Source organism: Numenius arquata, chromosome 2 (assembly GCF_964106895.1).
Source record: "Numenius arquata chromosome 2, bNumArq3.hap1.1, whole genome shotgun sequence".
Taxonomy (NCBI): Eukaryota; Metazoa; Chordata; class Aves; order Charadriiformes; family Scolopacidae; genus Numenius; species Numenius arquata.
Window position 1 is genome coordinate 66,449,500 of NC_133577.1, and position 14,259 is coordinate 66,463,758.

At 49.1% G+C, this 14,259-nt stretch overlaps 1 protein-coding gene across 1 annotated transcript in view; it reads right to left on the bottom strand.

Moving 5' to 3' along the window:
• The window catches only part of OVCH1 (ovochymase 1), a 31,422-nt gene extending 17,988 nt beyond the window's left edge, over positions 1 to 13,434 (bottom strand). The window contains 8 exon segments of the mRNA XM_074167449.1: positions 157 to 295; positions 1,146 to 1,276; positions 4,431 to 4,586; positions 5,555 to 5,616; positions 7,149 to 7,229; positions 7,231 to 7,314; positions 9,730 to 9,816; positions 13,430 to 13,434. Of these exon segments, the coding sequence (XP_074023550.1) occupies positions 157 to 295; positions 1,146 to 1,276; positions 4,431 to 4,586; positions 5,555 to 5,616; positions 7,149 to 7,229; positions 7,231 to 7,314; positions 9,730 to 9,816; positions 13,430 to 13,434 (745 nt within the window).
• Between the last annotated feature and the right edge of the window lie 825 nt (positions 13,435 to 14,259).

Sequence of the window (14,259 nt, forward strand, 5' to 3'; positions counted from 1 at the left end):
GAGACAACTGAACAGATGGGGTTATATGATACTTTTAATGAACCCAAGTCAACAACTTGATTTTTAAGGAACTCAGGCACACTAAAGTTAGTTGTTATTATTTTAAGGGGGTCAGAAAGGAGAGGAAAGGTGTTTCTACAGCATCAGTGAGGTTACCTGCTTCAGACTCCTTATGGATGGCCGTGAAAGTGAGCTTGAAGCCACGGCCAATGTTGCTCCCATCAGAAACAAATTTAACAGTGACCTGGTCCAACTGGCAGCAGAGGGGCTGCCAAGACATCCCCACAGGATTTACCTGAAGGAGACAAGGACTTGATGGTAAGAGTGGGCTGAACATACATATATTTATTCAGGCAAATCTGGCCGCAGTTCGTTAGGCTAGATCCCATTGGGAAGGTCTCTTCCCACACCAAATGGAGAGACTATTTGGCTTTTATTGCCTATTACATATTTAAAGGTGGTACAGAGAAATTAAGGGGATGGAACTTCATCCAAAATAACCAAATACTCCTAGAGGATGAATTGCATGGACTAAGGATTAACATTATCATCAACACGTCGTCATTAGTACTAAGTTAGAGTGGAGAGGCAGCTAGTATTTGCAGGAAATATTTATTCTCTATTGGTTCAGTATTAAGCACACCTTACAGAGGGGCAAGCAGCCACATTTCTTTTAGTCTTATCTGTACAGTTACCAAGTAATCTGCATGCTTGTTGTGCCATATCACCAATTTTGAACCAAGGAAGAGCTAGCTTTTGAGCTGTGTTTTGAACACACGTGACACTAGCTTCACTAACACACTGGAAACTCATCTGGACGTGCCCCAGCTAAGCAAGGCAAAGCACTTGGTTTACTCTAATACTCGGGGTCCATAAGAGTAAAATAAGTATACTGGAGAAAAGGCAGAGGGGACACAGAATTATGTACAGCTGTAATAAATTTTTTGAGATGCCCACCACACTGCACTAGATGCCAGCACAAATATGAACACGTTCCTCAGTCCCACCTGCCCTGCTCCATTTGTGTTGTTGTCTCTAGCTCTTTAGATTCACAGTGCAAAATACAAACAGCTTCTCAAAGGTTAGCTAGAATTGCTGTTCTTCATGACAATGAACAATAAGAAATTACATCCAGTAGCCCTCACCCCAAGGCACCCAGACTTACTGGTCAGCTGTCTTCCATTCAAATAGAGGCACACAGAGTCACGGTCACATCCAATTTGGTGCTCCACATCTAATTTGATGGAGTGTACCAAGATGATTTTGTCCTCTGGCACTGTTATATTCCAAGTGCAAGCAATAGTAAAGGCACATATCTGCATGGCTGAGCTTAGCCCTTGTCAGTCCCACTGTGGGCTGGGAGTCTCCAGCGGCCACTTTCCTGCAAGCACGCACCAGAAGCCGACAACTGATGTCACCAGCTCCACCACGTAAATTTTATCATCTTCCCCCTTGGCATAAGCCATCTGGGAAGAGAGTTACCAACAGCAGAGGACTGCAGTGGTTTTGCTCCGCACTAGGTGGAGACTGACGCTTCCTTACAGCAGCGATAGCTTTGTGCCGTGGGACTGACACACTGCCAGCCCAGTCCATCTCATTCCCCTGCCTCCTGCAGGAGCTGAGAGCTTCTTTGTGTGATCTGGCATCGATATGGCCAGACCAAAAGATAAAGGGTACAACAGATCTCCAGCCAGCCACAGCCATTTCATGAGCGCGGCTCGTACAGAATCCGTATTACAAACAGACTTTTTGTCTTCCTGCCTTCCCCCACAGCATTATCCTGCCCAGAAAACGTAGCTGGGGATTTGAATTGCAGAGAACACACAACCACTGTCATCCAGACACTGCTGAGAGCAGTGCCCAGGCCAGCAGTGGTTAGGGCTTCCAAGCCCTGGAAAATGCTTTGGTGGGTGCCCCAAGGAAAATTCAGTGTTTGAAGGCTATGACTAAACTACAGTTACCTGTTGTCAGGGTAATTACCCTCCAAAGCCTGCAGGTACTGAGTGTGCCCACTTTCTCCAAAGAGCAGGATGCCTTAGGAGCTGCACTTCACTGGTGCAGGGAGAGGGCTTGGCGCAGGAGCCAGAGAGAAAAAAGGCTTGTGTGGGGTATTGCAGTACAGGCACTATCACTTGAGACACGGGCTATGGCACTGCAGTTGTTTCAAACACAAAGTGCTTGACATGCAGCTGAGAGAAGCCTCAGATGAGAGCACAGAATTTCTTACCCAAAGTCCTACTTAAAAACCCCCAAACTTTCAGGAGTTGTCCCACCGACACAGCGGGCTCACATTCATTCAGCCTGCTAAGAGCTGACTTGGCTACTCCAAGCTCATTTTTAATGAGGCACCACTTTTACGTTGACCTTCCCTTCATCTTCTGTGGGCATTTGGTCCACTTGAATCCCGATAGCTCCGCTTTACAAAGGGTAATGCACCCATTTCGTAGCCACGTGGCTTCTGCTCCTTGCAGTTACTGCTCCCAATTAAGAGGCACTTTCTTAGCTGCAGACAGGCCCCTTTTGAAAGCATAATCATTAAAAATCCCTAGCAAAGCCATAATAGGTTGGGCATTAGTTAATACCAACACCTCTACTTTAATGGCTATGACAGAAATAACACCATCTCTTTAATAACTTGTATTAGCCCTGTAATCATCTGTACAGAAAAATACAAGTGGCTGGCAGGGAGTCGCTAGACCTGTGCCTAGCTATGAAAGGCACTTCTGATCAACCACTAAACCTGCAGCCCTTAATACAGTGCCCCTCTTCCCATACACATTCTCGGTTGTATTTGATGAGGAGATAACCCCCGATCAATCCTGCACGCTGTTTCAGGAACACAACAGCAGTTCAGATCTTGAGCCGGCAAGCGCTCAAAGCAGGCTTTTATTAGAGCAGGGCTGGTATGCAGCGCTCAGGGGACACCTCGCCAAGCTGGAAGGGCTGCATTCAGCCAGAAAGTCGGCAGCTTGAGTAGCCTTCTGCTTTTCCTTCAGGGGACGGAGGGGTCAGATCTGATACTATTACAGGGTTTCTAAAGGGGGACTTATCCGTTTAAACTTTTGGTTTTGCCATCCCAACTTAAAAGATAATATACCTTGCTGCTGATGCAGCGGCTGGAAATTAAGCAGAACTGCTGTGGGTGGAGGGAGGCAGCAATAGCAAGGCAATTTGGATCCCTATGGTGCTAAACAGGCAGGAGAGCAAAAAGCCTCCCAGTAGTCATACCCACCTAGGGTAACGTGCTGGGCAGTGAAGTCCACAAATGCAGCCACCCAGAAGAAGATGCCTGTTGATCCCTGGGTTGTGGTGCTTTTCTTGAGGGTATCCTGTCCTCTGGCACAACTGCCCCCCGCCGGACACCACACTGGCCAGAGCCCAGGTGCTGCTGGTCCTCAGGCATGCAAGGGGACCCCCAGAGTCACCCTCTCCAAACTCCTCTGGGGAGGAAAGGTGCCATTTGTTCCTGTGCCAGCAGCCCCGACCTTTGACAGTGCTGCATGATGGGCCAGCTTTACCACAGAAGCCAACACAACCTGACTTGCTTCTCTCCAGTCACAGGGCCCTGGCACCATCCCTACTCATTCAGCTGTGCTTGTTTGATCTAAAACGCACTAATCTAAGCTCTGTTGTTTCAATCCCCTCATCTGATTTGCAGCTTGGCAACCTGCCCTTCCCCATACACAAACCCCTTTTTTCCATGAAGAACGTAAAAATGAAAGCCCTGTCACTAACACCGGCTGCAGCACTGCTTTGAAAATGTTCACACGAGATATGACAGAGGGCAGGGAGTTTCCCAAGCTACTGCTTGGTTAAAAAAAATATTAATGCAAGCACACCCCAAGGAGGCTAGTGACAGCCTGGTCAGCAGCCTTCCCTAGGGCAGGGCAAGGCTGGCCCCACTCGCACTGTTAGGACCAGTAGAGAAGAGTTTGGCGCTAAGCAAACTCCTCTCTGGCAGCCCGTTGCCCAGTGGGCCTGTCTGAGTGAAGATATCAGAATGCTTGAGTGTGTGTAAGGGGACATCAAGGGAGAGGTGGCAACTGCCTTCTTTCCAACCTCCTGGTAGCATTGCCCATGCCAGGCTGCCTTGCCCATTGCCTGGAGTCCCACCACTGAAGGTCTCCCCTGGTTTCAGCGGAGGTGGTGGCACTTGCATGCAGAGATGGAGGGCCTGCTGTTAGCAATGCCTAGGGCAGGTCTAGGCAATGGGGCAATCATGCCTCAGTCTGCTGCCCACATCCATACTCCCAGCCACAAAAGACTCCTCCCGCCTTTGTTATCCTGAAGCTCCTTGTATAGCCCTTGCTCAGCAAAGCGCTGACAGCACTGTCAGTGCTGCTGCCTCCCTTTCTCCCCAGGGGAGAAGGTTTCCAGATGGACATGGCAAGCCTGCTGCCCAGCAGGAGTCAGGGCAGACAAGCTGTTACCTTGGACACGTTTCCCCCTGCTGTCAGGAAAGCCACCGAATTGCATGGAGCCCCGCACCAGTGGCAGGTTCATGCCCCTCAGCAGCAGGCTGCAGGTCTGGCTGTGGATGAGGAGCAGCTCCACCTTCTGCAGGACAGGAGCCAGAACCCCAGCCACTGTGGGAGCAATCAGGCCACGTCAAGCATCTGCAAGACAGCTCACCCCTCCAGCTGAATGATAGCCAACAGCCCCATCACTTACGAGCTGCATCCACCCTTTCCCCAACACCCCAGCACAAGCAGCTGGGGGTCCCACAACAGTTGCCTGCTTGGGCTGATGACATTTTGAAACAGTTTGGGGTCACCAGGCAGAGGCATCCAGCTAGGCAGGTAATGCATTGGTTTTCCCCCAGCCAGTGCCTCAAAAACAGGGTTGTAGCAGGTCATTACCGTGCAGGCTGGGCAACAGACATCGCTTTCTTCTCCTGAGCACCCTACTACAGGGCTGGAGACTTTCAGGAGCCAGGACAAAGCCCCCAGAAAGCTGCTAGTGTGAGAGACCAGCCCTGGCTAGGAGACAGCATGCTCTCTGCTGGGGAGCAGGGGACAGGCAAGTCTCCTCTCTCTCCTCCACTGTGGATGAGCCCCAAACCACTGGGGATGTAAAAATAAAAAGTGGCATTTACAGATATTCCCATGTCCTTTAAAATCTACCAAAACTCAAGCAAGTGCAATTCCTTTGAGGGAACAGTTTTCCGAGAGGTAGAGGAGAGTGTAAAGCAGTATACATTTTTACGTACAAGGGAACGGTTTCCACTTTTGTAACACCTTGTAAGGCAGCTCTGCTTGTAAGAGGCTTCAATATGCACACATGAATATGCACAGCAGCACTGCAAAGCACAACCTTCCCTAATGTGCTCCAAGGTCCCACACTGCAGGAAAACGCTGATCTGCACATCCCTACAGGGGCTGGTCCTCTGACAAGCAGAGGAGACCCGATGAGCAAAGGGGTACTTGAATTTTCCATCTGGCAGGAGTCACCTTCTCTTGCATTTCTGTTTCTGAAAGAAAACGGCTCCTTTCCCTTATCCACTACCCTTTATTCCTGCGACTGTGACCAGAAGACCCTGCCTGAGAAGGCTCACCCTCAGATACCTTGCTGCAGCCACTAGCCACCCACACTGTCCCAGACTGGAAGTCTTCATCCCTGTGGGGAAGGCAGATGGGCTGAACCTTGTCCCCTGTAGAGGAAAGGGTGCACAAATGGGCTCATGAACGCTGTGCTTCCAGGAGCATGTCTGATTTACAGGCACAAACAGCATCCTTCTAGTCACACTATTCCATTTCTCTCCTTCCCAAAACATGACAGTCACATGTGGGTATCTATAAAATGGGAATATAATCTGAAGTTAGTCACATGTAATTGAGTTTATACATGAGGCAAATTCAGAGAGAGATCAGGAAGGTTGTTAACTATCTTTGAATGTTAACTTAAGTGGAACGGTACTTGGGAAGGGGACAAAAGAGGGGGAACAGCATGGCAGCGACAAGGAGACTAGGTTCCCTCTGTATCAGTCTCATATAGTGTGGGAACAGGTGGATGCTTGTGAGAAATTCTTTACATCATTCTCCCCAAAGACCCATGCTGATCAGATCAGAGGAGTTAGGCAGGACATGAAAAACTCAAACAATTCAGCTCCGTTTAACCCAGACTCACACTGGTTAGTTTTCCCCTAATATTGGGAAACCACATCACAGTTCTCCTTGGCCTCCTTGATGAGGCATTGGCAGTGCCCAGCCTTCAGAAGGGCTAAGCAGGGAGCCCTGTAGTTTCCTCAAGGTTTGTCCATATCACTCAGATGCTGTCAAGCCCAGTTCATGCCTAGAGACGTCCCTGCTTAGCCACAGAGTACAGGCACACAGGCAGCCCTCAAGCCATCAGGCTGCCCGCCAGGATGTCTAAGCCCTGAAAGGAACATTTCTTGGGTCTTATTTCCCTCATTCCTGTCATTATGGGCAAACAGTAAGGCTACCACCTCCCGAGTCAGTGATTTGAGACATGACAGCGACAGAAGGTTATTTTATGTTGGCTGATCTGCCATCTGATGGTCACAGGCAGTCATGGCCAGTTGGCCGTAACCCATCGTAGCTCTATACAACTCAGGGAATCACCTTTGAAAATCCTAGAAAGTAAGAGACTTGTGCAACTTCCCTGACTCCCACACCCTAAAACTACCTCCAGAGGCTTTGTCTTTGCCTGCAGAAGTACGTAGAGCAAGCAGGTTTTAATCCAGCCTGTTTCTTAGTTGGCAAGACCCTTGCAGCCCACTACTAATAGCCCAGGGCTATGGCCCAGAGGAAGCTGATGGCTTTCTAGCAGCTAGCCAAGAGCTAGTGTTGGCACAATGGGGCCGAAGGAAACCACGCTGATACAGCTTGTGCGAGGGGAACACAAGGGCACACATAAATCTGGTGCACAAAGAAAGCATGGGCATAGCCAGAGCACAGACACTGACTTGAGGGATAAACTTCTGGGAGAAACCTAGAACAAGAATTAACCTAATTGCTGTACTTTGGTAAGAATTAAAGGCATAACTGAGGGGCCATTTCTCTACCACAGAGAACGTGGGAAGGGAAGGAAGAGGGGTGTTTTTTCTGGACCAGTGCATCAGATGAGGTCTTTGCCTGCGTAAAGCACCCTCCTGCAGCTGCGGCACATCCCATTGGGTTCCTGCTTACTGGGCTGGGTGCTGCAAGTGCAGCAGGGCCACATCACAACCCATGTAGTGCAGCTGGTTGAATGCTGAGTGGGCGACGACATGAGACAGGGATGCTCCACTCCTGCCTGTCTGCCCACTGAAGGGGACACTCTCGCACTGTCACCACCAGGCTCCTCAGGAGTTTTCTGATTGAAAAAACCAATGCCAAGTTGATGAAGGAAGAGCCGCTGCCACAAACCATCTCCTGCGAGTTCCCACCCTGATACTGAGCCTGCAACCCCAGAGTGTGCTCCCACCCTGGGAACTGGGGCTGGCCTTCACTAACAGGACTTTCAGCAGGGCTGATTTCACATTCGCAGAAATGCAGAGGATCCCCTGAGCTTCAGCTGGAAAAGCCAGATTTACTTTTAAATGGATAAATAGGCTTCTTGTTTCATCTGTTACATATCAAGCCACTGCTCATACCCGGGCAACACAGAGCGGACAGGAGGCCAGAGGAGGTGCCAGCAGATTTCACTGCAGCCAGCTCAGTACTGGGAAAAGGACAGTTTATCTTTTGCCTTGGGACTCACAGAACTCCCTGTGCCATTTTTGGCCTTGAAACATCAAGCTCAGCCCTTGTTACCTGCAGTCTGGGATCCTAAAAGGCACATAAGAAGCCTTAAAAGCAATGGGAACTGACTGCCAAAGTCATTTTGGCCCCATAAATCCTCCTTTCTAATGTTGTTATCAGCACATTTAGGAGATGAGCAGAGGCCCACATTTGAGAGCTTCACGATTATTTTAGGCAGCTACATGCAGTTTAAATTAACGCTAGAGAAGTGTATGCCCATTACGCTTTTTCTGCATATTTTATAAGCAGTATAATGTCACAGTTAAACTTAGAGCAATCAGCTCCAACAGTCAAAACACCTTTCAGTATTTCTTTTAGCAAGGAGGTATATAGCTACACTATCAGAGCAGAGTTACCCAGCAAGTAGACGGGCAGTAGATCCCATCTTTAGCAAACCAGATCTTTAGCAAAGGAGTTTACTCTCCTCTAGGGACCCAGCAAGTGCAGTGGGGTGCAGGGTGGGACAGTTTTGCACTCAATGGGAGACATGAATTGGGTTCATTGATCCACCCGGTACAATGCACTGCAGGAGACACCCACAGGAGCCACACAGCTCATCTGGGTTTCAGCTGTTAGCATTTCCCATTACCAACTCTCACAGCACAGGACAGAATGCAGCAGCGAGCTCATCTCAAGATCTTTGCAATTAGGGCTAAATAAATGTCTGCCTGAACTGTTATCAAAATGGGACAAAACCTAGACCTGAAGCATTTTGTCTCCACACTGTGTTCACTTGAGAGTCCAAGAAACCCCAGTGCCCAGACAAGAGCTTTGAAATCTATTTACCACTGATTCGCAGTAGTTTTATATTTTGTAACCCCCTGCTCTCAGTCTCTCCTCTATGGGATTGCATCCCTTCATGAAAGTCCAACTTCTGTGAATTACCACCATGCTATTTCACCCATGTGGCATTTGGAGGTGACAAGTCCAGGCAGCCTGGCTTGAGGGGGCTGGCAGGCACACACTTTATTATGGCTGCCTGCCCTGAAGTGTGGCCCCGAGCATTTTGAATCAAGGTACAGGGTGTTCAACCTGAGCCTTTGCTTCGATGCTTTCTAGTAAATTAAGATTTAAAAATTTTTTTCCACTCGGAGAAGTCCTTCATTTTCTAAATCACTTTCAGCCATAAGTAACAGACCGACTAATAGCACAGCTCAGCTTTACTCCCAGGAGGCTGTTTACTGGAACTGGAAACTTCCCCTACTTCCCAGCAATGTCTGCCACCGGGATTGCCTGGCAATGCAAACGCTGCAGTAATGGGAACGCAGGAACAGCACTGGCAGCAGAATACTGGAGAGCAAAAGCACCAGCTAGTTTTGCATTGAAGAGAGAAACAAGGAGGTGCCCCATCATCAAGGTTAATCTTGCACACTGAAATTTTTATACCGTAGCAACTTTCTCATTATTCAACATCAGTCCTCAAAAACGGTGCTCAAGTTGAGCAAGAAACAGATGTGAAGCTGACTGGTCTGCAATTACATTATAATGTATTATAAAAGGGCTGGCAAAGGGGCCACTTATATCATTTTCCCTGCCCGTTAAGAGGTCTGTAGCGTGACCCGTAAAGCTGGTCTTGCATTAAAAGTACCGAAACCAATGTGACTGCTAAGAGCAATGGGACAGATGCCAGGGCTGCTTTACCAGGAAGCTGCAGTGCTTCTCCTGCTGCTTCAGAAATGCTTCTCTGGTCTTGACATTTGAATTTGATTTGCAGCCTCCCTGTGCAGGGCAGTCCTCTTCCCAGGCCTTGGGGAGGAACATGCAGAGACCCAACAGGATCAAGTAGGGTGCTGGGGGGTGCACGAATTACTTGAGGACCCATGGCAGATCTGGCTGTGGCAGAGTACTGGCCCAACTCAGCCCTGGTGGAGGCATTTTCCTTCCTGACTGGGGACCCCACATGTGGGCCCAGGAACTCCCTGTGTCCTAAGAGGAACTTCTGCTGCAAGAGGTGTCAAGAGTGAGTGAGGAGGTCACATTGACTTACTGTTCCAGGTTGACCACACAGTGAGCAGCGGTAATAACCACATCTTCTCGGACCAGACTGTGACCACAGAAGTGGAAATGGCCCAGTCTGAGGGACACTTTCAAAGAAAGGGTCAGGTATGTTTTGAGATGAAGTGACTCCTGTTTCCTCCCAAAACGAGAAATAACAAAGATCAGCCCAGCCCGAGAAACAACTCTTTCCTTCCAGTATTAGTGTGTGGGATGCCCAGCTGCCTGCAGGCTTGGGGAGTCATTTCCAAGCCCTGGCTGACCCTTGGCAGCCACCTTCAGCCCTGTGGTGTATAAGAGGAATGAGACCCTGGAGCACCTTGAAACAGAGGGGACTGGACAGACATCTCACTCCTCTTCCTTGTCTTCCTGAGCTTCCAAGGGCTTGACCCGTCCCCCTGGCCCCAGCACCCTACCCTCTCCCTACATCACCCCCTGCTTTGCCTTCCTGCCCTTGGTGCCACTATCTACATATATTTTTGAGCTGCTGCATGTGCAGGGGCTGGGTAGAAGGGAGGGAGGGAGGTGGTAAATACTGTTTGCCACAGGTGCCAGCGTCTGCTCTGGCAACGTGCACACAAATATTTCTTTCTAAATTGAACCGTACCCTGCTCAGTTACATGTAAAGCATCATCCCGCAGTCATTGCTCTGTGCTTTTCTTTATGTGAACACAAACTGCCAGGCAAGGTAACTTTCCTCTGCAACAGGAGACCAGGGAGGCACCCTCCCTTCCCGCCTCTACAGTCTCTTTCTTTACCATAAAAACCCAGTAAACACTCAGCTGATGTCCACCACAAAAGCTCTGCAGATGCATTAGCTCACACCAGCCAGAGATCTCATCTTAACTATTAGATCAGCTCGTTCTCTCCCACTTTGGGAGGGGAGTCAGCCTGGGAAGCTGAGTGAGAAGGACTTTTAGTTCAACTTCTACTCCGGAGCGAGCTATATTTAATGACTTGAGGATGAAAGAGATGCTCCTGCCTCTCCTCCCCTTTCCCCAGGGAAAAGGCAGCCCACTGCAACACAAACCTGTCAGGGATGCCCCCTGTGCACCAACTATCTCCCGCCAACAATTCAATTCAAAAGAAGAATCCCAGCAGCAGAGCATTCTCTGGGCTCTTCAGGTCAATGGGATGAACTCCACACTTCAGATCTACACAGAAGATGGAAACAAGAGTGTTTTGCAGTGAGACAATCCCCCACATGCTCAGATACATCACCTCAGGCTCTTCTGGCAGGTAGGGAATTAATGGTACAAATCCCAGGTGTCACAGCTTTCCTAGCTTCCAAGCTGAAGGCAATTATATGGGTATAAATGAAAACACACAGAAATTGCATTTCTTGATAAGAAGCTGATGTGTGCAAAGCTGAGGTCTCCTGTGAGGTACTTTTGTGATGTGTGTGCACAGTCACAAAAAAAAAAAAAGGCAAATTTAAATTTAACCAAATAGCCTAATTATACTTAATGAAATGCAACTGGGACTTACAAAATTAAGTAACAAGTGCAACAGGTTACAATGATGCCACCAGACTTTACTAAAAGTTCATTATTTCAAAGCTTCCATACCTTAAGTGCCCTGGAGCACTTAACCTGTGTAAGTAAAATCATGAAAGGCATTGTCTCTGAACTGGCAGAGTTCTGCTGGCCCAGCACTTGCTCTTGGCTTTGGTCTGAAATACATCACAAGGAGACAGAGCTTTCTCACATCGCTTTTGGCACCGATTGTGCCTTAGAAACACGGACAATGAGCATGGGGAAAGTTTGACTTAGAGCAGGGTCCAGCCAGGGATGGCTGGCTCTGATTAAGTTTTAGGTGCTTCACTGAACTGCACAATTTGTGACAATCACAGTTATGTTCTCTGGGAAAACCCCCTTCAGCCCTCACGCAGCAGGGAGGGATGCACACACTGACAGGCCTGCTGGACCACATGCTGGGTGGAGGAGGAAGGGGTGTGCTGCTCCCCTGGGTCAGCTCCAAAACATGATCACGTCAGCAAAGATCACACAGGAGGGGTGATTTCAAATACTTGGGACACAAAGAAAAGCAACCAGTTGCAACTCCTCATACCAGAGGTCTGCTTCTCCAGGCTGTGTGGTTTCAGGAGAGGGTTCAGAAGCCAACAAGCTTCTGGCTCCATTGCTGAGAAGAGGACAGCAGCTCTTCCTCCACTCCCTTCAGCTGGCCTGCATCTGCACCAGCTAAAAATCACTTTGTTAATCACTCCTATCCAGTGTGTTCCTAGTGCCAATAGGAGGGGTCCCCTGCCTCTCCAAAGCCAAGGCTGAGATAAGAGGTCCGTTCCCAGCCATGCAAACATAAGCAATATAACGCGCATGATTTAGGAGGTACTCACACCGTGTTTGCCCTGGCTAGGTCCTGGAATAACTCGCTAAAGTCACCAGAAGGTTGAGTCTTGGATCCAAAATGTTAATAACTACCACAAGGACACCTCTCCAGCCCTCTCTTTAACTTTGGGTCCTATGTCCTCTGCGTAGGCTTGAAGGAAATGCTACTTGCTTAACCTTCCCAGCAGGTTGACAGATATTAGAAAGCCCACCAATCTCTCACACCACCTTGCCCAAGAGCCAGTGAACTGAGGAGCCCGTATCTTTCCCCTCTACCTGGGTGGCCAACCACCCCAAGACCTTAGCAGCAACTAGTGGGATTTGCCCCACAAGGTTGTGGGGGATCCTTGCACAACTTCTGCAGCACTCTTGGCTGTAGAGGGGCTAACTGAGCTCCTTGCTTCTCCATTCAGCTCAGCCTCTCTCTCCTTCCTGATTTTAATACCTCTTTATTATATTCCCAGGACACTCTCTGGACTCAAAGCATTCGACTACTGCAGAAAGCTCAGTCACAAAATCAGGCACAATTTTCTGAGCCATTGACCTGGACCAAGCTCTCCCTAGCCCATGCTGCTGACTAGCTTTTCCAAAAGAGACTGTGGTGATTATTGCTATAGCAGCAAGTCTACTAGTGAAGTAGAAAATAAATAGACTTTATCAGCGAGGTAAATGATGGAGAAAGCACCATTCCCTTAGGTGGGGAAAAAAATAGCATTAGCAACAGCAGAAGGACCAGCATCATATTGGAGCAAGATAGGAGGGATGGCAGTTAGGTGGTTAGCCCATCTCTTGCCCCAGCTGGGAAGATCTTTTTAGCACTGGTCTCATTACCATTTCCTTCTCTTCTAGGAAACAAATTTTTACATAGATGTGGGAGCAGACCAGACAGGGAGTTATAAATACGTTAGCCACTGCAGGAGGATGCATAAGAAAGATTTGAGAACATGGTGCCATTCATTGCTCTCCTAGGCACTTTATGACCTGACTGCCCCATTGTCACCAGTTAGGAAGCTCAGTAGGACCAAGACATTTCTCTTTCTTGCACAACCAAGGGACTGCACCACATCTGAGCAGCCTGCATGAAGAACAGCTGAATTGCCACAGCAGCCAGGAGAGGGTAAGAAAGGTTTCCAGTCCCATCAGAACTGTAGCAAGAGCAGCCCAAAACCCAACTACCAGGGACAAGCATATCAAGCTCCAGGATGATTTATCAAAACTGACTGCTTATATTCACCTGTTTGCTACCCTAAAAGAGCAAATAACTCCAGCACTCACTGCTGCAACCCCCACACTGGTGCACACCTCCCCATAGCCCCTGCCCCCCAGTCGGCACACAGGACTCACCTCATGGAACAAGAAGTGACACCAACAGCAAGAGGAGCCCTGCTTCCAGCCCTAGGAAAGTACACAGTGCCAGAGCCTGAGCTGGGTTGTGCTAACAAGAGACACAACCCTCCTCCATCCTACCTAACGAGCCCCTTTAATAGATGAGAGGGCCAATGAGTTTTGGCAGGTGAGGCTGCAGGACTGCAAATCAGGTGGGTTTGGAGGCTCTCCAGCCATGTCTTGCTGGGTGTCACCAGCTCCCTGGGCTTTCCTGTTTGTAGTTTGCTGTCTGCTTTGCACAGGGACAGCAGCAGAAGCCAATGTCCCCTCTCATCATTGCCACTAGCCCTGAGCTGCCTCAGCCCTTGCAGTTTGAAACAAATCTCATTGCTTTTGCAGAGGAGGGTGAGCAGAGGCAAAGGCAAGTCCGGCCAGGTTCCTCACCCTGTGGTGTCTCCTTGCCCAGGCCAACCCAGAGGAGTGTGTTTATAAACCATGGTGGTGTGTTTGCCTCTTCTTTCCCAGAGGAGACCAGGACAGCTGGACACCTCTAACAGCTTTTCATCTGTGAAGCAACACATGGGGTTTATGAAGAGGCTTAAGTAGCTGCCATAAGGATGAGAAATATTTGACCTTTTTTAAAGGGAGAGCTGCTATCCGCATACTGCAAGAGAAACAGAAACACGGAGCTGCCTTTTCTTTTGGGCCAGGAACTGCAGAGCCCCTCCGGGTGCTGAGGTGCTTCCAGGCACGTGGGGCTGTGGCATCACCCACATCATAGCCCACATCTCCACCCCATCTTGCTGAGCAGCCTGGGGGCTGCACGGCCTGGAGGACATGAGTCTGGC